The 23,293-nt window shown below is 37.8% G+C and overlaps 2 protein-coding genes, 2 long non-coding RNA genes and 2 pseudogenes across 4 annotated transcripts; 5 read left to right on the top strand and 1 right to left on the bottom strand.

Moving 5' to 3' along the window:
* Positions 1 to 18,995, top strand: LOC148696658 (thioredoxin O2, mitochondrial-like). Its single transcript, XM_088693331.1, has 7 exons — positions 1 to 24; positions 1,598 to 1,808; positions 1,914 to 1,979; positions 17,932 to 17,982; positions 18,095 to 18,174; positions 18,509 to 18,553; positions 18,762 to 18,995. Exons 1-7 carry the CDS (start codon positions 1 to 3, stop codon positions 18,864 to 18,866), a joined length of 582 nt encoding a protein of 193 aa, XP_088549457.1. The 3' UTR covers positions 18,867 to 18,995.
* On the top strand, positions 2,158 to 3,102 carry LOC148696662 (uncharacterized). The gene is made up of 2 exons (XR_015962454.1): positions 2,158 to 2,343; positions 2,672 to 3,102. It is a non-coding gene; the product is annotated as an uncharacterized LOC148696662 (long non-coding RNA).
* LOC148696661 (receptor-like protein EIX2) lies at positions 3,822 to 6,911 on the top strand. Its single transcript, XM_088694026.1, has one exon. It carries the CDS (start codon positions 3,838 to 3,840, stop codon positions 6,889 to 6,891), a length of 3,054 nt encoding a protein of 1,017 aa, XP_088550152.1. The 5' UTR covers positions 3,822 to 3,837; the 3' UTR covers positions 6,892 to 6,911.
* LOC148696660 (uncharacterized) lies at positions 13,316 to 14,374 on the bottom strand (annotated as a pseudogene).
* LOC148696659 (uncharacterized) lies at positions 17,449 to 17,847 on the top strand. Its single transcript, XR_015962452.1, has 2 exons — positions 17,449 to 17,648; positions 17,742 to 17,847. It is a non-coding gene; the product is annotated as an uncharacterized LOC148696659 (long non-coding RNA).
* Positions 18,996 to 19,705: 710 nt separating the features above from the next.
* LOC137726388 (receptor-like protein EIX2) lies at positions 19,706 to 22,907 on the top strand (annotated as a pseudogene).
* The last annotated feature ends 386 nt before the right edge of the window (positions 22,908 to 23,293 follow it).

Below are 23,293 nucleotides of genomic sequence, written 5' to 3'. Positions count from 1 at the left end.
ATGGGTATTTGGAGAGATTTTTCGGTATAATCAGAACACGAGATGATATTCCAAGTGCCATTATAAAAATGATAAGATATATGTGTTAAAAAAGTTAATAACTTAAAAAATAAGATATCTCACTACTTATATAAAAATACGTGATAAATCACCGTGTTTTGGTCAGAAAGAAAAATTTTCTGAGTATTAGGATGCCGAAAATCCGAACTCTTTCTTCCCGGGGATGAAACTTACTTTGTGTTCTTCAAAAAAAAAAAAAAAAAGAAACTTACTTTGCCCATTCATTTAATGACATGTGGACTCCACTATTCCTCAAGACTCAGTATTTATTGTTTTGAAAAACTAATTATTTGATTTCCACATAAGCCCTCACTAATCAACCAGCTTTATACCCAAAAAAGTTAAAATAAAATAAAAAATAAAAAATTCAGATTCCCATGTGGCCGTTCGCTCTCCCCACCCCTTGCTTCTTGCGTATCATGTTCAGATTCTTCAATCATAGTCTACCGAATTGCAGAAGAAATTGTAGAACACCCATTCGAACCTACCCAAATCAATGTCCTGACCGAACCAATATAAGAGATTCGAACCATGGCAAATTTTCAAATTCGTTCCCTAAGAAATCTTTGGTTTTGACCATTGAGTGGTCAGATGTCTATTATGTAAAAAATATTTGACGACTTCATATGAGCAGCAAGCAATCTTTGGTTGCAGGTTGCTGGGCAGAGAGGAATTCAAAGAGACGATTGAGCAAGAGTAGAAGTGGATCATGATTATATTTTTTTGGCCAAATTTTTTTCATGGTTTCTTGTGGTGACATGGCATTTTCAATGTGACAAGTGAAAAGACTTTTAATTAAACTCTCGTGGTGAGCTTTATTAATAATTGAGGTCCAACTCTAAATTTTCGTTAATCTTCCGTTAAATAAACTCACATGACTATCACATAAAGGGTCAAATTCGTCATTTCAATTCAAATTACATCCTATTTCAAGGACATCTAGTATGAGGTAGGGTTTAATGGAAAAAAAGTTCGAATGTAAAGAGTGTAACTAAATCGGTAAAACCACGTCAATGGCTAGGAGAAAAGGTGAAAGTGATGTTGGAGAACAATTCAGAAAATAAATACATAATCAAAAATGCATTTCACACATAGGTTTCGTTTGGTACTTGGGGTGAGATGGAATATAGTGGGATAAAAGTAATCCGTTCTACTCCGGCCTGCATACCAAACGTAGCACAAAAAATTTTTGTTCCATCTCATTCCATCTAGTCCCATTCTGTCCCGTCTACGTACCGACGATGCCCATAGTGTCAACATGTTTTCACATGACAATATTTGTGTGGCAACAAACTTGTCGCTTCAGTTTATTTAGAGCATTTACCTTGAGCCCGAGATTTCGAGCTCGACTACTCCCTAATATGGCTTGCAAAACAATCTTTATGCGCTGTGTGGGCCTTATGGACTAGGCCTATATACCTTCACCAAAAGGCCCATTTACATATTCATTGTTTTGGGCTCTTCCTGTATTTTTGCCTTCAACTCCAAACAAAGCACCGAATCGATAGAAGAAAAATGGTGAGGAACTCAGGGGTAGCCATGGCACGGCAATTGCTCGGCAATCGCAGCGCTTCTTCATCGTCACAACCTTCCTTCCAATTCTTTCCAAACCCTGGCTTCTTCAATCCCCACAGCACCATCTCCGCCGCCCACAGCATCTCTTTCCATCTCCAAACCCTTCTCCAATTCCCTCCATCACTTCCCAAACCCTCACGTTCTCCAACTCCGACCTCTCTCCTCGCCCTCTGGTACTTCATATTTCTGTTATTGTTGTCGCCATTGTTCAAGGATTCAATTTTTAAATTTTGGGTTTGGGAATAGCTCAGTAACTTTAATTGTTGATTGAATTTCAGGTGCCTCTAATACTGTTGTCATTAAGTCGGAGGATGAATTTAGCACCGCAGTCAGCAAAGCTAAAGGTTTTTTTTTTTTTTTTTTTTTTTTTTGGGTTTTTTCCGGGTTTCGGAATTTTTTTTGTTTTGAGAAAACTTGTCATATTTTCATACAAATTGTCTGATTTATATATAAAATTTCATATAGATGGAGTTGTGCCAGCACTTTTCTATTTCACTGCAATGTGGCGCGGGCCTTGTAAGTTCGAAAGACGTTTTCTTTTAAGCAATGAAGTCATTGGCACGAAAATGTGGCGTAATAATGTGCTTTGAACTTATGATTGCTACTTTGGTGTGATCTTCTTGTGCAGGCAGGATCATATCTCCAATCATTGGGGAGTTGAGTGAGCAATACCCACACGTAACAACGTATAAGGTTGACATCGACGAGGTGCGCATTCGAATTGGAATTTAGTCTTCTGTAAACTTGGATCATTTTCTTTTTGGGAACCATTTTAGTTCTTTTGTGGACTACTTAAATCCCAGCTTAAGATTAAGGTCAAAACTCGGAAGAACTCTTAAGTGTTGCTAATTATGAAATCTAGTTATCCGTTACGGGTTTTAATTCCCAAGTTAGTTTTAGCAATTATTTTACTTGTGGGCTCATAGCCATCTGGCATGGAATGGTTAGCTAGTTTGAATGTAATTTCGTTTCTTTTTATTTTGGGAGCAAGAATTTTTTCATAGTTCATACCTAACCTTGTTTATTCTATCTACAGAAGGCCTTACAAACACTTTGGACGAGTTGAATATTTCCTCCGTGGTAAATGATTTGCTTTAATTTTTTTGAAGAAAATGCTCCAGTTATATAGCTTCTTTTATTCATGGCACTCGTGGGATGATCTTTTTAAGATGGTCTTTTGAATGGATTATTGCTGGTTCCATCTTAGTAATTCTATATGTTTTAACTTGGATATGGTAAAATCCAAGGTCCATTTGGTTTCTGATCTGATGAAGGTGGCTCAAGTTGTTGGTGCTAATGTTGCTCGCTTGAGAAACACTTTTGGAAGTTTGGGAAATACGACCTAGTATTGGAAAACAATATAGTCAAGTCCTAAGTTCTTGTCTTGATAACGGACAAAATGATTCGAACTTGTGACCTCGTGTAATATTATGAAAGAAAATTATTAAAACAACAATTTCTGGGTTACTGCATGTCCTGGGAGCTACAACCGCAACAACTCCGTGGTTGACGTATTATTGTAGCACATCTCATTGACTACACTTGTTGATTGATTAGGAAGATGAAATTGATACGATGGTGTTACAAATGTGCCTAATACTTTGAACACTTTAAACAAGGAAATGTCCAACTTAATGTCGGCGAACAAGTCTAAAATTGTGAACTTTTATACTTTTCCACAGAAAGAAATTATGAGATTGACTTAGAAGTAGACTTAAAATATAATTTAGCCATAAAAATATGATGGTGTTAAAATATAATTTAGCGATAAAAAATCCAAACACATTATAATTTTTTTTTATCATTTTTGTTCCCTAATATTAACGAACGAGATTATTCAAACGTGTTTGATACTTTGAACACTTTGAACACTTTGAACAGGGAAATGTCTAAAATTGTGAACTTATATACTTTTCCACAGAAGGAAATTATGAGATTGACTTGGAACTTAGAAGTTGACTTCAAGGTAGGCAGGAGCATTTGTGTCCTTGTCAAGTAGTCCCCCTCCCCACTCGATCTCTCCTTCCTTGCAATTTCATGGTGTGAATACGAATGTAAACGCGTGAAACTCAATCGAGTTGATGCACGCTGCGTAGCACTACTTTCTTTTAAGCTCTCATTGCTTTGTTATATATATGAGTTAGAGTTCACTTGTTGTGTTCATCTGCAACCAACTGGGGAATATATATACTGATTTCTCCTATGGATACCTTGCTTTCAAACACCTTCTTCAATCCCCTCAATATTTCTCTCTCTTTTCTCATTTTGCTTTTGGCATCTACGTATCTACCCACTGCCATAATCTGCTTGGGTGATATCGGAGTTCCGAGCACCAGCACTGTGAAACCATTATGCATTGAGGAAGAAAGGCGAGCACTTGTCAGCTTTAAACAACATCTTGCTGATCATTCTGGTAGGCTTTCTTCTTGGGTGGGTCATGATTGCTGTCAATGGGAAGGAATTTCATGCAACAACAGCACCGACCATGTTGTGAAGATGGACCTCCGGAATCCGTATCCAGATTCCCATTCTTATGCCGAGTGGGACAAGTCGGCTTATGAAAGGTCTCTCTTGGGAGGTAAGATAAATGCTTCTTTGTTGAGCTTGAAACATTTAAAATACCTGGACCTCAGCTACAATAAGTTTCAAGGCATTCGCATTCCGATGTTCTTTGGGGAGCTTAAAAGTTTGCAATATCTCAATCTCTCCTTTGCATCATTTGGGGGAGAGATTCCCCCCTCTCTTGGTAACCTGTCAAGCCTGAATAGTCTTGATCTCGGGATGAATTTCCACTTGTCTTCCAGAAACTTGACTTGGCTTTCTCACCTCTCTTCCCTAAAATACCTTAATCTCAATTACGTGGACCTTAGCCGCACAGGAGCCAGTTGGGCATATGATATTAACATGCTTCCTTCATTGTTAGAGTTACACTTATCTTCGTGTCAAATTGAAAGCATTCCACTCTCACTCCAAAGGATTAACTTGACATCACTTTTGGTCCTTCATATGTCGAATAACAGTATTAAATGTTCTTCATTTCCCAATTGGGTTTTTAATCTTAGCAGCCTCATGACACTTGATCTATCGTCGAATAATTTCAGTAGTCCTTTTCCAAATGAATTTGCAAACTTGAAATCTCTAGAACACCTTGATTTATCTGGAACAAGCTTAAAAGGTCAAATTCCAAAAGTCATTGGAAATTTGTGCAAGCTAAAGGTCCTAAGCCTTTCTGACAACAAGTTTGATGATGGGGGGATTGAAGAGTTTTGGAGGAGCGTCTCAAATTGTCCAAATAATTCATTGGAGTCGCTAGATTTGTCTTATTGTGAGCTGGAAAGCCAACTGCCGGCCTCCATAGGAATGTTAAAGAATTTGCAGGATCTCAACCTTGGTGGAAACTCTTTGGTGGGCTCAATTCCAGATTCCATCGGAAACTTGTCATCCTTGAAATCATTGTACCTCTATTCTAATAAGATGAATGGCTCCATTCCAAAAAGTCTGGGACAACTCTATGAGCTAGTTCACCTCGATTTGTCTTATAATTCATGGGAAGGTACTCTAACGGAAGTCCATTTCAGAAACCTCACGAGATTACAAGATTTTCAAGTAGGAATTCAAGTCACAGACCCACCCATGCCCCTCATTTTTGACGTGGCTTCTGTTTGGGTTCCTCCTTTCAAGCTCCTATCAATTGCAATCATAAACTGTCAGGTAGGTCCTGGTTTTTGGGTATGGCTTCAATCTCAAACTGAACTGATCGACATCAGTCTTAGTGGTATTGGAATCTCTGAAGATTCGATACTAGAGGAATGGTTGTTGAAGATGTCTTCCCAACTCAAAAATTTGGATTTATCTAACAACCAATTACGTGGAAACTTTCCATCCCGTTTGAAATTTCCAAATTTAGATAATATTGATTTGAGTCATAATCAGTTGGAGGGCCCACTCCCACTTTGGCGGTTCCCTAATGTCTATGCCCTTTATCTTGAAAGCAATCTATTTTCCGGGCCAATTCCCTCCAATATTGACCAAATGATGCCCAATTTGGCATATTTGTCTCTTTCTGAGAATCATTTGAATGGCACTATTCCTTCCTCCATCTGCAACATGCAAAACTTGGGATACTTGTCCATAAGGAGCAATCAATTTTCTGGGGAAATGCCTCGTGCATGGAGTGTGGGGAGTTATATGTTTTTTCTAGATGTTGGTCACAACAATCTCTCTGGCAATATTCCCACTTCATTAGGGATGTTAAGTTCACTACTAGTATTACAGCTCAACAACAATAAATTTGGCGGTGAAATTCCTGATTCCTTACAAAATTGTTCTGGTTTAAGGGGTCTTGATCTTGGACACAACAATTTATTTGGGAACATACCTCTATGGATAGGAGGATCAAATGTATCCTTGTTGTATAGGCTACAATTACGATCCAACGTTTTTACAGGACATATTCCCCAGCAATTGTGCAATCTTCGGAACCTTCACATCCTCGATCTTAGTCACAACAGCCTTTCAGGTACTATTCCCAAGTGTTTGGATAATTTAACTTCGCTGGTCAACAATAATTCTAATGCCTTCAGTATGATGCTTGAGCAAGCCACACTGACACTAAAAGGAGCGGAGCTTGTATACAACAAGACTCTACAACTTGTAAAGAGCATTGATCTTTCATCAAATAATTTACAAGGTGAGATTCCTGAAGAAATAAGCAACCTCTTCCTGTTGGGCACCCTGAATTTGTCCATGAATCAATTGACTGGAAAGATCCCCTCCAAGATCGGAAACTTGCATTTGCTCGAAACTCTTGATTTCTCGCACAACCACCTTTCAGGACATATTCCTCAAAGCTTGTCATTTTTAACCTCTTTGTCCCACTTGAACTTGTCTTATAACAACTTGACTGGAAGAATTCCTTCTGGAAGCCAGCTTCAAACACTCAATGATTTGTCCATTTATATGAACAATCCATCGCTATGTGGCATTCCTCTCCCAACTAATTGCCCTGGAGATGACACTTTCCCAGCTAAGGATGCGAATGACAAGAATGAAGATGGAAATCATGATAAGTTGTGGTTCTATGTCAGTGTGGTACTTGGCTTCATAGTAGGTTTTTGGGGCATTTGCGGCACATTGATCTTAAGGACATCGTGGAGATATGCCTATTTTCAATTCTTTGACAACATCAAAGATAAGGTAGCACTAGCAATTGCATTGAAAGTGGCTTGTTTCAAAAGAATTTTTTCTGAAGTTTGATAGTACTATGTATATATGATGTTTTCCCCTTTATACGTTGTATTTTTGGCACTTGGAATTTATGTAATAAATAAAGGAATTGTATCCATCCTTCAATAGATGTTTCCACAAGCAACTTTATGTATTCTGATTTTCTCATGTGTAAAAACTTGGAATTAATAAAAACTAATGTTTTTTTATTTCTACTAATTATTGATAGCATAATACAAAATATGTATATGGCTATCATCCATTCAATGTTCACTACAAGCAAATGTGCTATAGGGTACCATTTCTTATCAGTGGCTTTGTAAACCTATGTGTCAATATTGTCTAATTTTTGTGCCTTTAACCTTTGTAACACCGTCATTGGTGTCAACTATAAAATTTTTGATACTGAAGTCATATTGTTTTGTTTTTCTATTAGGATGGGTTGGGATCTATTTATTGGAGATCTATTTATTGGGATCTATTTATTGGAGAAAGCAAATCCATAGGGCATGTTATTTGGAATGAGATTGAATTGAATGCGTTTTTGGGGACTGCGTTGGTGGATCTTTACAGGAAGACTGGTTGTTTGGATAGCGCTGGATACGTGTTCTAGCAAATGGTAGTTAAAAAAATGTGTACTTGGAATGCGATGATTTCTGCACTTTCTTTGAGAATGAGGCTTTGGACTTGTTTGAAAAAATGAAGATCGAGAGGTTGATGTCGAGTTACGTTGTGTTGTAAGGGGTTGGGTGGTGGTGGTTAGGTTGAGTTCTTTTTTTAGTTTATTTCTTTCAATTTCTGCAAAATAGTAGAATATGTAAAGGACATTTTAGGAATATAGGTGGGTGGAAAAAGAGTGTTTTAATTTTTCTAACTTTTTTGAGGGGTGGTAATACAAGGTAGGGTGGGGAAGTAGGGTTACAGACCTATATAAAGGTCATTGTGAACCATGCTTTGCCCCAATGTGGGACTTTGAGTCTCAAAACCTCCAACAATATTTAGCAAGGAGGAAAAAGAAGCTAAGACCATCTCCAACCGAGGATTGGCCAGATGGCTCGTTTTAGCCCTCTGACCCTCCAAAATTCTCTAAGATATTAATATTTTAATGAACAGTATAGGGCCATATTTGCCTTCATCTCCAATCGAGGACCAGATGGCTCGTTTTAGCACTGCCACAAAAAACCGTCTCCAATAGAGGGCCAAAGGGCCATAGGGCCAAACATAATTTATTATTTAAATTTAAAAACTACAACTTAAATTCAAATCCAACAACTTAAATTTAAAAACTACAACGATAATTGGCCCAAAAAAATTAGAATTTAAATTTAATGAATGGTTTAGGTATTTATAAGAAAAAAAAATTAGAATTTTTAAGAATTTTAAAAAAAAAATTTGGCCCAAAAAACCAAAAATAAAAAAAATAAAAAATTGAATACAACGGCTAGTTGACTAGCTGTTGTATTCAAATTTTTTTTAAGCAATCCTATCGGTTATAACTGACAAGAATACATTTAATTTTTAATATAAATATATTCCTGTCGATTATAACCGACAAGAAGCTATATTTTCTGGCCAGCCCCGGGCTGTCTGGTTGGCTGCTTGCAGCCAGCCCTCCAGCCCTCTAGCCCACTCCGATTCCGTGGGGTCCTCTTAGATTCCACAGCCATCTGGCCTAGCCCTTGGTTGGAGATGGTTTTCGGGCTATTTTTGGCCTTCTGGCCCTCTAGATCCTTCGGTTGAAGATGGCCTAACTAGCTGGCTAAACATTTAAAATTATTATGTCACTGTACAATCATGCTCCAATCCTTGTGTTCGCAAGAACCGGAGTACCAAGATTTGATGGCGAAAAACGAAATCTGACGGCAAAGCAGCAGAGATTTATTATTTTAAGATTTTTGTCCACTAAATAAAACGACCAAAATCGGTACTAACTAATTCAACATTAGTTAGTTAAGCCTATGTGATTCTATGTAGTCAACCACCCTAATTCATAGTATGGAGAAATAAGTTAACATCATACCTAATTGTTTGGTAAGGGAAAAGTGAAAAGGTTAGTAGTTGCCAAAGACACTAACCAAAAAATCATTTATGGTTTTAATAATGGAAGACTAAATTTGCAGATGTGGGAACTTTTACATACTTGTTATAAAAGGGTTAAAGTTTGAGAGATAACCTTTTAATGGTAGGTGCAAGGTAGATGTAAAATGCCACACTAAAATTATAGCACAGGCAGATAACAAATAAAAGGCAGAGGAATAGATGATGTTACTGATATTTTTCTCTAGTTTTCTTTCTTCTTATATTTTCTGTAACATGAAAACATATGGAGTGCTCTATTTATAGAGCAACTCCAAACTGATGCATTAACTGCATGTTGAAACTTATAACGCGTCCTCTGACAATACAATTCATTTTCCACTTTCACTTTGCATGGGCATTGAAAACTTCTGCCCATGCTGAAGAATTCTACTAATGAAACTGTGGGCATTCATTGCCCATGAGACTTTTCAACACTCCCCCTTGGATGCCCACATATCAACATGAGTTGCCTCGTTAAAACCTTGCTTGGAAAAACCCAGTGGGAAAAAACCATAGCAAAGGAAAAAGAGTACAACTTTTCCTGGATCGTTGATATAGTGTCAAGTATGCTTATGTTGCCTCGTTAAAACCTTGATAGGAAAAACCCAGTGGGAAAAATCATAATCGAAGGAAAAAGAGTACAACAAGCATGTATCAGGGATGCTCCCCCTGATATGTATCTCCCCCTGATTTCGCATTCTCCAAATTTAGTTGTTTGGTAAGTCGACGTAATCCGATGCCTTGCACTAACTTCTGAAATGTGCACTTTGGTAGAGATTTGGTGAACAAGTCTGCCAGATTTTCATTTGAACGGATTTGTCTGACTTCAATAACTTTAGCCTTCTGAAGCTCATGAGCACTGAAAAACTTTGGAGATATGTGTTTAGTCTTATCGCCCTTGATGAATCCTTCCTTCATTTGGGCAACACAAGCTGCATTATCTTCATGGATGACAGTTGGGTTGTCTGTCTTCGAAGCTAGACCGCATGAATTCCGAATATGATGGATCATTGATCTTAACCAAGAACATTCACGACTTGCTTCATGTAAAGCAAGTATTTCTGAATGATTTGAAGATGTAGCAACTAATGTTTGCTTGGTTGAGCGCCATGAGATTGTTGTATCTCCATTCTTAAACACATATCCAGTTTGTGAGCGGGCTTTATGCAGATCAGAGAGGAAACCAGCATCTGCATATCCAACAAGGACCTGGTCATCTGTGGAGTTCTTTGAGTAGAAGAGACCCATGTATGTTGTCCCACGAAGGTATCGCAATACATCTTTGATACCCTTCCAATGACAAATTGTTGGAGCAGAGCTATACCTTGCTAACAAATTAACTGAAAAAGGCTATATCTGGCTAGTACATTGTGCTAAATACAACAAAGCACCTACTGCACTCAGATATGGTACTTCTGGACCAAGGACCAGCTCATCATCTTCTTTTGGATGAAATGGATCTTTCTTAATGTCCAAAGAACGAACGACCATTTGCGTGCTTAGTGGATAAGCCTTGTCCATACCAAATCGCTTCAGAATTTTTTCAATGTAAGCTGATTGGTGGACCAAAATTCCACTAGCACAATACTCGATCTGCAGGCCGAGACAATATTTTGTTTTCCCAAGGTCTTTCATTTCAAATTCGCTTTTCAGATATTCAGCAGTTTTATTGAGCTCTTCAGGAGTCCCAACTAGATTCATATCATCAACATATACTGCCACTATAGCGAATCCAGAATTGGATTTCTTAATGAACACACAAGGGCAAATAACATTGTTGATATACCCTTCTTTGATCAAATACTCACTGAGACGATTATACCATATTCGTCCAGATTGCTTCAGACCATACAATGATCGCTTTAATTTGATCGAGAGCATACCTCGTGGTTTATTACTTGTTTCAGGCAACTTAAGTCCTTCTGGGACTTTCATATAGATGTCAGTATCTAATTCTCTATATAGATACGCAGTGATGACATCTATAAGTCGCATGTCAAGTCTTTCTAAAACCACTAAACTTATTAAGTAACGGAACGTAATTGCGTCCATTACAGGAGAGTATGTCTCCTCATAATCAATTCCAGGTCTTTGAGAAAAACCTTGTGCAACGAGTCGTGCTTTGTATCTTGCGATCTCATTTTTCTCATTGTGTTTCCTTGTGAATATCCATTTGTAACCCACGGGGTTTACACTAGGCGGGGTTTGGACTACTGGTCCAAAAACATTCCGCTTTTCCAAGGAATTTAATTCTGCCTGGATTGCATCTTTCCACTTAGGCCAATCCTGTCTCTGTTTGCATTCATCAACAGAGCGGGGCTCAATATCATCACTTAAGATGATTTCAGTGGCTACTGCAAATGCAAACATATCATCGATGATTATTTCATTCCGATCCCACAATTCATTTGTACATGCATAATTTATGGAGATTTCTTTGCTTTCATGTACTTCTGTCTCTTCAGGGACAGATGTCTCATCAAGGACATTTTCTTTTTCTGGAAGTCCAGAATTATGAATTGTGGATGTATCATTCATTTTCTCTTCCTGAATAACTTCATTTGGATTCAGTTATGCTCTCGAATTTCTCTTTCGAGGGGCTGAATCTTTTGAATCTGGGGGTCTACCACGCTTCAGGCGTGCACCAGATGAATCATTTGCTGCCACTTTATTTTGTCCAACAGGGACATCAATTCTTGCAAGTGCATTTGCAGCTGGTATATGTGATTTTGTCACTTTCATAGCATCATTAAATGCATCTAGCATTTGATTGGCAATGCTTTGAAGATGAACGATCCTTCTCACTTCATTTTCACATTGAATGCTGCGAGGATCAAAATGAGACAAGGTGGGAACAACCCATGTCAGCTTTTTCCGTTCTTCTAGAACGGTATTTTCTCCCCCTAACGACGGGAAAATTATCTCATCAAAGTGACAATCAGCAAAACGAGCTGTAAACATATCACCTGTCAAGGGTTCCAAATATCTAATGATAGATGGTGAATCAAAACCCACGTAAATTCCCAGTCTACGCTGAGGTCCCATTTTAGTGCGTTGCGGCGGTGCAATAGGCACATAAACAGCACAACCAAAAACTCGTAAATGGGAAATGTTTGGCTGATGTCCAAACACGAGTTGTACTGAAAAGTATTGATGGTTGGCTATAGGTCTCAATCGAACCAATGATGCAGCCTGTAAGATGGCATGTCCCCATGCGGAGACTGGCAATTTGGTTTTCATAAGCAGAGTGCGAGCTATTAACTGAAGTCGCTTGATCAATGCTTCTGCTAAACCATTTTGAGTATGGACATGAGGAACAGGGTGTTCAACATCAATGCCCAATGTCATGCAATAATCATCAAAGGTTTGAGACGTAAATTCACCAACATTATCAAGTCGGATTGACTTAATGGGATAATCTGGGAACTGTGCTCGTAACTTAATTATTTGAGCAAGAAGTCTCGCAAAGGCTACATTCCGAGTAGACAAGAGACAAACATGTGACCATCGAGTAGATGCATCAACCAAAACCATAAAATATCGAAATGGTCCACATGAAGGTTGAATAGGCCCACAAATATCCCCTTGAATTCTTTGCAGAAATGATGGGGATTCAGCATCAACCTTTAGTTGTGATGGTCTAATTACCAACTTCCCTTGAGAACAAGCTTTGCAAGGGTTATCATTTGAGGCAGTAATGTGTTTGCTCACTAATGGATGTCCATTAGAGTTGGTAAAGATCCTACGCATCATGGTAGATCCTGGATGACCCAGACGGTCATGCCAAAGCATGTAAACTTTTGAATCAATGAACTTCTGGTTCATGACAGTATGTGATTCAATTATCGTTATGTATGTATAATACAATCCACTCGACATACCACGCAACTTCTCCAATATACGTTTCTGGGTATCATTGGAGGTAATGCATAGATACTCCACATTTTCTGCGCTTTTTGTTTCAATGTGGTATCCATTTAAACGTATGTCTTTGAAACTCAACAAATTTCGAGTAGATCGAGTAGCATACAATGCATTCTGTATGGACAATATTGTTCCATTTGGTAACATAATCTGGGCTTGCCCTGAACCTTGAATTAGATCTGAAGGTCCTGATATTGTTGTTACCAATACTCTTGTAAGTCTTAAGCTTGAGAAATACTTTCGATCACGAAGTATTGTATGTGTGGTTGCACTGTCTGCAAGACAAATATCTCCGCCATTTCTCATGTTCTGAGAATAACCAAAATTTTTATCCATGCTCTCTGAGTAAGAGAATCAGAGTTAAAAGCAAGTTATAACAAGAAATTTACATGCCACTTTTATTGAATATGAAAATACTACAAGTTCAGCATAATAAAAGTACATTAATGATTCAATCGGACCGGTATACTTCATTTCCCCTTTCCACAATAAAGTCTGGAACATCTAGATGAGTTGTGTTCAACTGCCCTGATAAGTCAAACACTGGATCAGGTATATCCATTGGTCTAGCCTGGTCAAGAAAGTTGGGCTCGACACCCTTCTCCTTGAGGGAAGCTTGATACAGATCCACTAGATGTTTTGGGGTACGACAAGTACGCGCCCAATGCCCATTGCCACCACACCTATGGCAGGCTCCTTCAGAGTTTCTAGGAGCATTGTTCATATGAGCTTTGCCTTTGTGGCGATTCGCATTTTTGAAGCTCGGGCCTGAATTATGCCTCGGAACCTGGTTGTGAAACTGAACTCCATGGTTCTTGCCTTTCCTATTCCATCGACCTCGTTTGTGGCCACGTCCTCGTTTATGATTATCACCACCAGAGGATGTGGCGTTCACTTCGAGGGAAGCAACATTCACTTCTGGGAATGGTGCAGATCCAGTAGGTCGGGAATGATGGTTTTTCATCAGGAGCTCATCATTCTGTTCAGCTACTAAGAGCACAGATATCAGCTGGTTGTACTCAGTGTAGCCTCGCGCTCTATACTGCTGCTACAGGAGCACGTTGGAGGCATGAAATGTGCTGAGAGTATTTTCCAGCATATGCTCCTCAGTAATAATATCCCCACAAAGCTTCATCTGAGAGGTAATTCTGAACAATGCAGAATTGTATTCTGCCACTGACTTGAAGTCTTGGATCCTCAGATAAGTCCACTCATAGCGGGCCCTTGGAAGAATCACCGTTGTCTGGTGATTGTATCTGTTTCTCAAGGCATTCCAGAGAGCTAACGGATCTTCAACCGTTAAGTACTCGCTCTTTAGTGCCTCATCAAGATGGCGGCGAATGAAAATCATGGCCTTTGCCCGATCTTGAGAGGATGAGTTGCTCTCTTCCCTGATGGTATCTTCAAGATTCCCTGCTTCCAGATGGATCTTGGTATCCAGTACCCAGGTCAGGTAATTCTTCCCGGTAATATCCAGGGCAGCAAATTCAAGCTTTGCCAAGTTTGCCATTTTCTTTTCTAAAAGAAAATGAGATGTGTAAGAACTTGCAATAATATGTATTCCTGGAGGAATATGATGTTAGAACTTCTGGTTCTTACAAATTTTTCATTTTGATCTTCAGGCCAAAATGATAAGCACTCGAAACTTCTGGCTCGAGATTTTCAGGGTGAATGAGAAGGGCGATTGTACCGCACCATTCTCATTGAAATAATGTAATATAGAATGGGCGATTATTCCGCACCACTCAAGTAACAGGAAAATTAAATATGCAGAGCAGTGTGGGCGATTATACAGCACCACCTAAAATTGCAATGAAATTAAACAGCAGGTAAATTTATATATGCAGGGTAGGGTGGGCGATTATACCGCTCCACCTAAAATTTGCAGTAAAATTAAATCTGCAGTCCAAGATAGGCGATGATACCGCACCGTCTTGGATCGCAGTAAGAATAAATTTGCAGTTCAAGATGGGCGATTTTACCGCACCATCTTGGATTGCAGTAGAATTAACATAAATAAATACTGGGTTAGTAATCAATCTCTACACCAAACAAGTAATCAAAGATGTATGTAACCGTTAGTTGGAGGACTAAGAGCAGGCACGGAGCAAACAATTCATCGCGAGGGTATACGGCGCAGTTGAGGCAGAGGAAGAAGATGAACAGTAAAAACCTTAAAGGAAACATTTTTTTTCTTTCTTTCGATCGTTCGGCGAAAAGAGATAAGAGAATAATTATATTTAGATACTTGTGCTGATAACGTGTCATAAAAGGGTTAAAGTTTGAGAGATAACCTTTTAATGATAGGTGCAAGGTAGATGTAAAATGCCACACTAAAATTATAGTACAGACAGATAACAAATAAAAGGCAGAGGAATAGATGATGTTACTGATATTTTTCTTTTCTTTCTTCTTATATTTTCTGTAACATGAAAACATATGGAGTGCTCTATTTATAGAGCAACTCCAAACTGATGCATTAACTGCATGTTGAAACTTATAACGCGTCCTCTGACAATACAATTCATTTTCCACTTTCACTTTGCATGGGCATTGAAAACTTCTGCCCATGCTGAAGAATTCTACTAATGAAACTGTGGGCATTCATTGCCCATGAGACTTTTCAACAATACTAATTATATTTAATGGGGGACTCCTTTTCATGAACTTCTTCACATGCTCCTAACAATATATGTCACAAGTCTTATCTCTACTAATAAAACACTCATTGTCAACCGAGTATTTATCAAATATAGTAAAAAATTAACCCTTAATTTCAAAAATGTTAATTTTTTTATAAAATCTTTCAAATATATCCAAATTTTCACATAAATAGACACAAATATCCTCAAATTTAACAATCAAATAAATTAAAGGCTTTTTAGCCAAAATGATTCGTAATATTGACATAACTCTTTAATCTGGTCCTTAACAATTAATGATAATCAATAGTAGTGTTCTTGAATTTGTCTATCGTTAATCATTTTAGTCTTTCTTTGAATTTGTTCATCGTGATCATTTTAGTTTTTTCGTGAAAAATCTGTTAATTGCTCTGTTAGTGTGATGATGCGGCACCAAGTTGATCTCACAAATACAATCATATAACGACATGTGGATTAACTTTAAAAACTATTTTTATATTTAAAACTAAAAATGATATTGGTAAGAAAAAAGGCGTTGAAGGCATGATTGAAATTATGTTGCTCCCACTTGCGGTAACCATGGCGGCGTTCAATGTTGGTGATGAGGGGGTTGAAAGGGATAGGGATGTGGTGGTGGAGTGTAGAAGCGAAGGTGAAGTTGGACCGGAGCTTGAGACCACAATAGCTAAAAAGAATTTAATTTATTTAATTGTTAAATTTGAGGGCATTTGTATCTATTTAAGTGAAATTTTTGATATATTTGAAAGTTTTTATATAAAGTGACATTTTTTAAATTAAGAGTTAATTTTTTGCTATATTTGATAAATACACTTGTCAACCAAAGCCCTATGAAATTACCAGTTTAATCTTCTAACTAAAATAGAACATGAATAAGAAATATGGGTTGAAATGTAATTTCACACAACCAAATTTTGCTTTTTTTTTTTTTCTTTCAAAGCATCACCTACATGTAATCCTAACATATCTCCAATTAAAAATAAAAATAAAAAACCTTCCCACTACCATATTCTCCATCACTCTCTTCGTCTCTCATTCTATTTCAAAAACAAAAATAAAAAAATTTCACACACACTTCGTGTGTGCCTATATGCAAGTTAAAACTTAAGAAAACTCAAACCAACCTAACAAACATTGGGTAAGAAGGAGGTTAAGGATTGTGTCATATCCACCCAAAGCGTTCAATGTTAGCAACTTAACCAAAACACTGCCCACCATGACATCACTATATGATAGTTGGGCAAATTCACCTAGGCCCAGCAAACGATAGAGAAAGATTTACATACATCTTGTTACATCACTGCTTTAACATTTTAAGTCATCAATAATGTAATGTCACGTTATTGGTCTGAAGTTATAGAGTTGTTTACTTGAAGAAGTTCTCTCACCAGACACTTCATATTTTTGATCAACTAGAGTTCAAAAGGCGCGAAAAAGCTTTCCTCTTTAAGTTGTGACTCTGCTGTAACCGTTATTTTTTATGATGCATTTTGTGTTTTGAAATTGTGTACATTTGGCAATGATTCCAACAAGGCTTAGTATAAGTATAGTTATTGGTACTAGCTAATTGGCAGGAAAGTCCAATATTGTTATAACGAATTAAAACATACGTACCATATTAATTAAACTAAAATAAAAACATACATATCATATTAGTTAAACTGAAATAAATGAGTTCAAATTGAAATCTGAGCATAAACACATAATCAAAAATGCATTTCACACATAGGCCTCGTTTAGTACGTGGGGTGGAACGGAATACAGAAAGACAAAAGTAGTTCGTTCTACTTCGGCCTGCATACCAAACATAGCACAAATAAACCTCTGTTCCATCTCGTCCCGTCTTGGGCTCTTCTTGTATTTTTTGCCTTAAGCCCCAAACAAAGCACCGAATCGAGAGAATTAAATGCGTTGTGTGGCCATGGCAAATTCTGCGCAGCGCTTCTTCGTCGTCACAACCTTCCTTCCAATTCTTTCCAAACCCTGGCTTCTCCAATCCCCACCGCACCATCTCCGCCGCCCACAGCATCTCCTTCCACCTCCAAACCCTTCTCTCCAATTCCCTCCACCACTTCCCAAACCCTCACTTTCTGCAACTCCGACCTCTCTCCTCCTCGCCCTCAGGTACTCCATATTTATGTTATTGTTGTCGCCATTGTTCAAGGATTCAATTTTTAAATTTTGGGTTTGGGAATAGCTCAGTAACTTGAATTTCAGGTGCCTCTAATATTGTTGTCATTAAGTCGGAGGCTGAATTTAGCACCGCAGTAAGCAAAGCTAAAGGTTTTTTTTTTTTTTTTTTTTTTTTTTTTTTGGGTTTTTTCCCGGTTTCGGAATTTTTTTGTTTTGAGAAAACTTGTCATATTTTCAGACAAATTGTCTGATTTATATATAAAATTTCATATAGATGGAGCTGTGCCAGCACTTTTCTATTTCACTGCAATGTGGCGCGGGCCTTGTAAGTTCGAAAGACGTTTTCTTTTAAGCAATGAAGTCATTGGCACGAAAATGTGGCGTAATAATGTGCCTTGAACTTATGATTGCTACTTTGGTGTGATCTTCTTGTGCAGGCAGGATCATATCTCCAATCATTGGGGAGTTGAGTGAGCAATACCCACACGTAACAACGTATAAGGTTGACATCGACGAGGTGCGCATTCGAATTGGAATTTAGTCTTCTGTAAACTTGGATCATTTTTTTTTTTTTTTTGGGAACCATTTTAGTTCTTTTGTGGACTACTTAAATCCCAGCTTAAGATTAAGGTCAAAACTCGGAAGAACTCTTAAGTGTTGCTAATTATGAAATCTAGTTATCCGTTACGGGTTTTAATTCCCAAGTTAGTTTTAGCAATTATTTTACTTGTGGGCTCATAGCCATCTGGCATGGAATGGTTAGCTAGTTTGAATGTAATTTCGTTTCTTTTTATTTTGGGAGCAAGAATTTTTTCATAGTTCATACCTAACCTTGTTTATTCTATCTACAGAAGGGCCTAACAAACACTTTGGACGAGTTGAATATTTCCTCCGTGGTAAATGATTTGCTTTAATTTTTTTGAAGAAAATGCTCCAGTTATATAGCTTCTTTTATTCATGGCACTCGTGGGATGATCTTTTTAAGATGGTCTTTTGAATGGATTATTGCTGGTTCCATCTTAGTAATTCTATATGTTTTAACTTGGATATGGTAAAATCCAAGGTCCATTTGGTTTCTGATCTGTTGTGTGCATTTTGGTGCAGCCTACATTCCAATTCTTTAAAGACGGGAAGAAGCTGGCTCAAGTTGTTGGTGCTAATGTTGCTCGCTTGAGAAACACTTTTGGAAGTTTGGGAAATACGACCTAGTATTGGAAAACAATATAGTCAAGTCCTAAGTTCTTGTCTTGATAACGGATAAAATGATTCGAACTTGTGACCTCGTGTAATATTATGAAAGAAGATTATTAAAACAACAATTTCTGGGTTACTGCATGTCCTGGGAGCTACAACCGCAACAACTCTGTGGTTGATGTATTATTGTAGCACATCTCATTGACTACACTTGTTGATTGATTAGGAAGATGAAATTGATACGATGGTGTTACAAACGTGTCTGATACTTTGAACACTTTAAACAAGGAAATATCCAACTTAATGTCGGCGAACAAGTCTAAAATTGTGAACTTTCATACTTTTCCACATAAAGAAATTATGAGATTGACTTAGAAGTAGACTTAAAATATAATTTAGCCATAAAAATATGATGATGTTAAAATATAATTTAGCCATAAAAAATCCAAACACATTATAATTTTTTTTATCATTTTTGTTCCCTAATATTAACAAACGAGATTATTCAAACGTGTTTGATACTTTGAACACTTTGAACAGGGAAATTTCTAAAATTGTGAACTTATATACTTTTCTGAGATTGACTTAGAACTTAGAAGTTGACTTAAAACTTTAAAAGTAGGCAGGAGCATTTGTGTCCTTGTCAAGTAGTCCCCCTCCCCACTCAATCTCTCCTTCCTTGCAATTTCATGGTGTGAATACGAATGTAAACGCGTGAAACTCAATCGAGTTGATGCACGCTGCGTAGCACTATTTTCTTTTAAGCTCTCATTGCTTTGTTATATATATGAGTTAGAGTTCACTTGTTGTGTTCATCTGCAACCAACTGGGGAATATATATACTGATTTCTCCTATGGATACCTTGCTTTCAAACACCTTCTTCAATCCCCTCAATATTTCTCTCTCTTTTCTCATTTTGCTTTTGGCATCTACGTATCTACCCACTGCCATAATCTGCTTGGGTGATATCGGAGTTCCGAGCACCAGCACTGTGAAACCATTATGCATTGAGTAAGAAAGGCGAGCACTTGTTAGCTTTAAACAACATCTTCCTGATCCTTCTGGTAGGCTTTCTTCTTGGGTGGGTCATGATTGCTGTCAATGGGAAGGAATTTCATGCAACAACAGCACCGGCTCCATATTCCTATTCTGATGCCGAGTGGGACGAGTCGGCTTATAATAAGTCTTTCTTGCGAGGTAAGATAAATGCTTCTTTGTTGAGCTTGAAACATTTAAAATACCTGGACCTCAGCTCTAATGAGTTTCAAGGCATTCGCATTCCGATGTTCTTCGGGGAGCTTAAAAGTTTGCAACATCTCAATCTCTCTGTTGCATCATTTGGGGGAGAGATTCCCCCCTCTCTTGGTAACCTGTCAAGCCTGAATATTCTTGACCTTGGGTGGAATCAACTCTCATCTTCTAGAAGCTTGACTTGGCTTTCTCACCTCTCTTCCCTAAAATACCTTGATCTCGGGATGAATTTCCACTTGTCTTCCAGAAACTTGACTTGGCTTTCTCACCTCTCTTCCCTAAAGTACCTTAATCTCAATTACGTGGACCTTAGCCGCACAGGAGCCAGTTGGGCATATGATATTAACATGCTTCCTTCATTGTTAGAGTTACACTTATCTTCGTGTCAAATTGAAAGCATTCCACTCTCACTCCAAAGGATTAACTTGACATCACTTTTGGTCCTTGGTATGTCGGATAACGGTATTAAATGTTCTTCATCTCCCAGTTGGGTTTTTAATCTTAGCAGCCTCATGACTCTTGATCTATCGTGGAATAATTTCAGTTGTCCTTTTCCAAATGAATTTGCAAACTTCAAATCTCTAGAACACCTTGATTTATCTCGAACAGGCTTAAAAGGTCAAATTCCGAAAGTCATTGGAAATTTGTGCAAGCTAAAGGTCTTAAGCCTTTCTTACAACAAGTTTGATGGTGGGGGGATTGAAGAGTTTTGGAGGAGCGTCTCAAATTGTCCAAATAATTCATTGGAGTCGCTAGATTTGTCTAATTGTGAGCTGGAAAGCCAATTGCCGGCCTCCATAGGGAATGTTAAAGAATTTGCAGGATCTCAACCTTGGTGGAAACCATTTGTGGGGCTCAATTCCTAATTCCATCGGACACTTGTCATCCTTGAAAACATTGGACCTCTCTTTTAATAAGATGAATGGCTCCATTCCAAAAAGTCTAGGACAACTCTATGAGCTAGTTCACCTCGATCTGTCTTATAATACATGGGAAGGTACTCTAACGGAAGCCCATTTCAGAAACCTCACAAGATTACAATATTTTCGAGTGGGAATTCAAGTCACAGACCCACCCATGTCCCTCATTTTTGACGTGGCTTCTGTTTGGGTTCCTCCTTTCAAGCTCCTATCAATTGCAATCATAAACTGTCAGGTAGGTCCTGGGTTTTGGGTATGGCTTCAATCTCAAACTGAACTGATCCAAGTCACTCTTCGTGGTATTGGAATCTCTGAAGATTCGATACTAGAGGAATGGTTGTTGAAGATGTCTTCCCAACTCAAAAATTTGGATTTATCTAACAACCAATTAAGTGGAGACTTTCCATCCCATTTGAAATTTCCAAATTTAGAGCATATTGATTTGAGCCATAATCAGTTGGAGGGCCCATTCCCACTTTGGCGGTCCACTAGTGTCTATGCCCTTTATCTTGAAAGCAATATATTTTCCGGGCCAATTCCCTCGACTATTGGCCAGATGATGCCCAATTTGAAAATTTTGTTTGTAAGGAGCAATCAATTTTCTGGGGAAATGCCTCGTGCGTGGAGTGTGGGAAGGAAAATTTGGTTTCTAGATGTTGGTCACAACAATCTCTCTGGTAATATTCCCACTTCATTGGGGGTATTAAGTTTACTGGAAGTATTAAAGCTCAACAACAACAATTTTGGCGGTGTAATTCCTGATTCCTTGCAAAATTGTTCTGGTTTGAGGAGTCTTGATCTTGGACACAACAAGTTATTTGGGAACATACCTCTATGGATAGGAGGATCAAATGTATCCTTGTTGTATAGGCTACAATTACGATCCAACGTTTTTACAGGACATATTCCCCAGCAACTGTGCAATCTTCGGAACCTTCACATCCTCGATCTTAGTCACAACAACCTTTCAGGTACTATTCCCAAGTGTTTGGATAATTTAACTTCGCTGGTCAACAATAATTCTAATGCCTTCGGTATGGGTTCTGAGCAAGCGACACTGACACTAAAAGGAGAAGAGCTTGTGTACAACGTGACTCTAAAACTTGTAAAGAGCATTGATCTTTCATCAAATAAATTACAAGATGAGATTCCTGAAGAAATAAGCAACCTCATCCTGTTGGGCACCTTGAATTTGTCCATGAATCAATTGACTGGAAAGATCCCCTCCAAGATCGGAAACTTGCATTTGCTCGAAACTCTTGATTTCTCGCACAACCACCTTTCAGGACATATTCCTCAAAGCTTGTCATCTTTAACCTTTTTGTCCCACTTGAACTTGTCTTATAACAACTTGACTGGAAGAATTCCTTCTGGAAGCCAGCTTCAAACGCTCAATGATTTGTCCATTTATATGAACAATCCATTGCTATGTGGCGTTCCTCTCTCAACTAATTGCCTTGGTGATAACACTTTCCCAGCCAAGGATGCGAATGACAAGAATGAAGATGGAAATCATGATAAGTTGTGGTTCTATGTTAGCGTGGTACTTGGCTTCATCGTAGGTTTTTGGGGCATTTGCGGCACATTGATCTTGAAGACATCGTGGAGATATTCGTATTTGGAATTCTTTGACAACATCAAAGATAAAGTAGCACTAGCAATTGCATTGAAAGCGACTTGTTTCAAAAGAATTTTTTTTTGAGTTTGATTATATATGTATATGTGATGTTTTCCCCTTTCTACGTCGTATTTTTGGTACTTGCAATTTATGTAATAAATAAAGGAATTGTATCCATCTTTCAATAGATGTTTCCACAAGCAACTTTATGTATTCTGATTTTCTCTTGTGTAAAAACCTGGAATTAATAAAAACTAATGTTTTTTATTTCTACTAATTATCGATAGCATAATACAAAATATGTATATGGCCGTCATCCATTCAATGTTCACTACAAGAAAATGTGTTGTAGGGTACCATTTCTTATCACTGGGTTTGTAAACCTATGTGTCAATATTGTCTAATTTTAGTGCCCTTAACCTTTGTAACACTGTCATTGGTGTCAACTATAAAAATTTTAACACCGAAGTCATATTGTTTTGTTTTTCAATTAGGACTGATTTTCTTGTTTTTTTTTTTTTTTTTTTTTTTTAATTTTTCTCTCCCATTTTTCTGTCAAAAATAGTTCAATATTCATTTAGTATTACTATTCCACATATATTTTCACATCCTTATAAATATGAGTTCAAATTTTCTGCACTCAAGACCCTTT

Source organism: Pyrus communis, chromosome 5 (assembly GCF_041283825.1).
Source record: "Pyrus communis isolate YQ-2024b chromosome 5, ASM4128382v1, whole genome shotgun sequence".
NCBI lineage: Eukaryota > Viridiplantae > Streptophyta > Magnoliopsida > Rosales > Rosaceae > Pyrus > Pyrus communis.
Note: the sequence above shows the minus strand (reverse complement) of the source record. Positions and strands in the feature narration are given on the sequence as shown.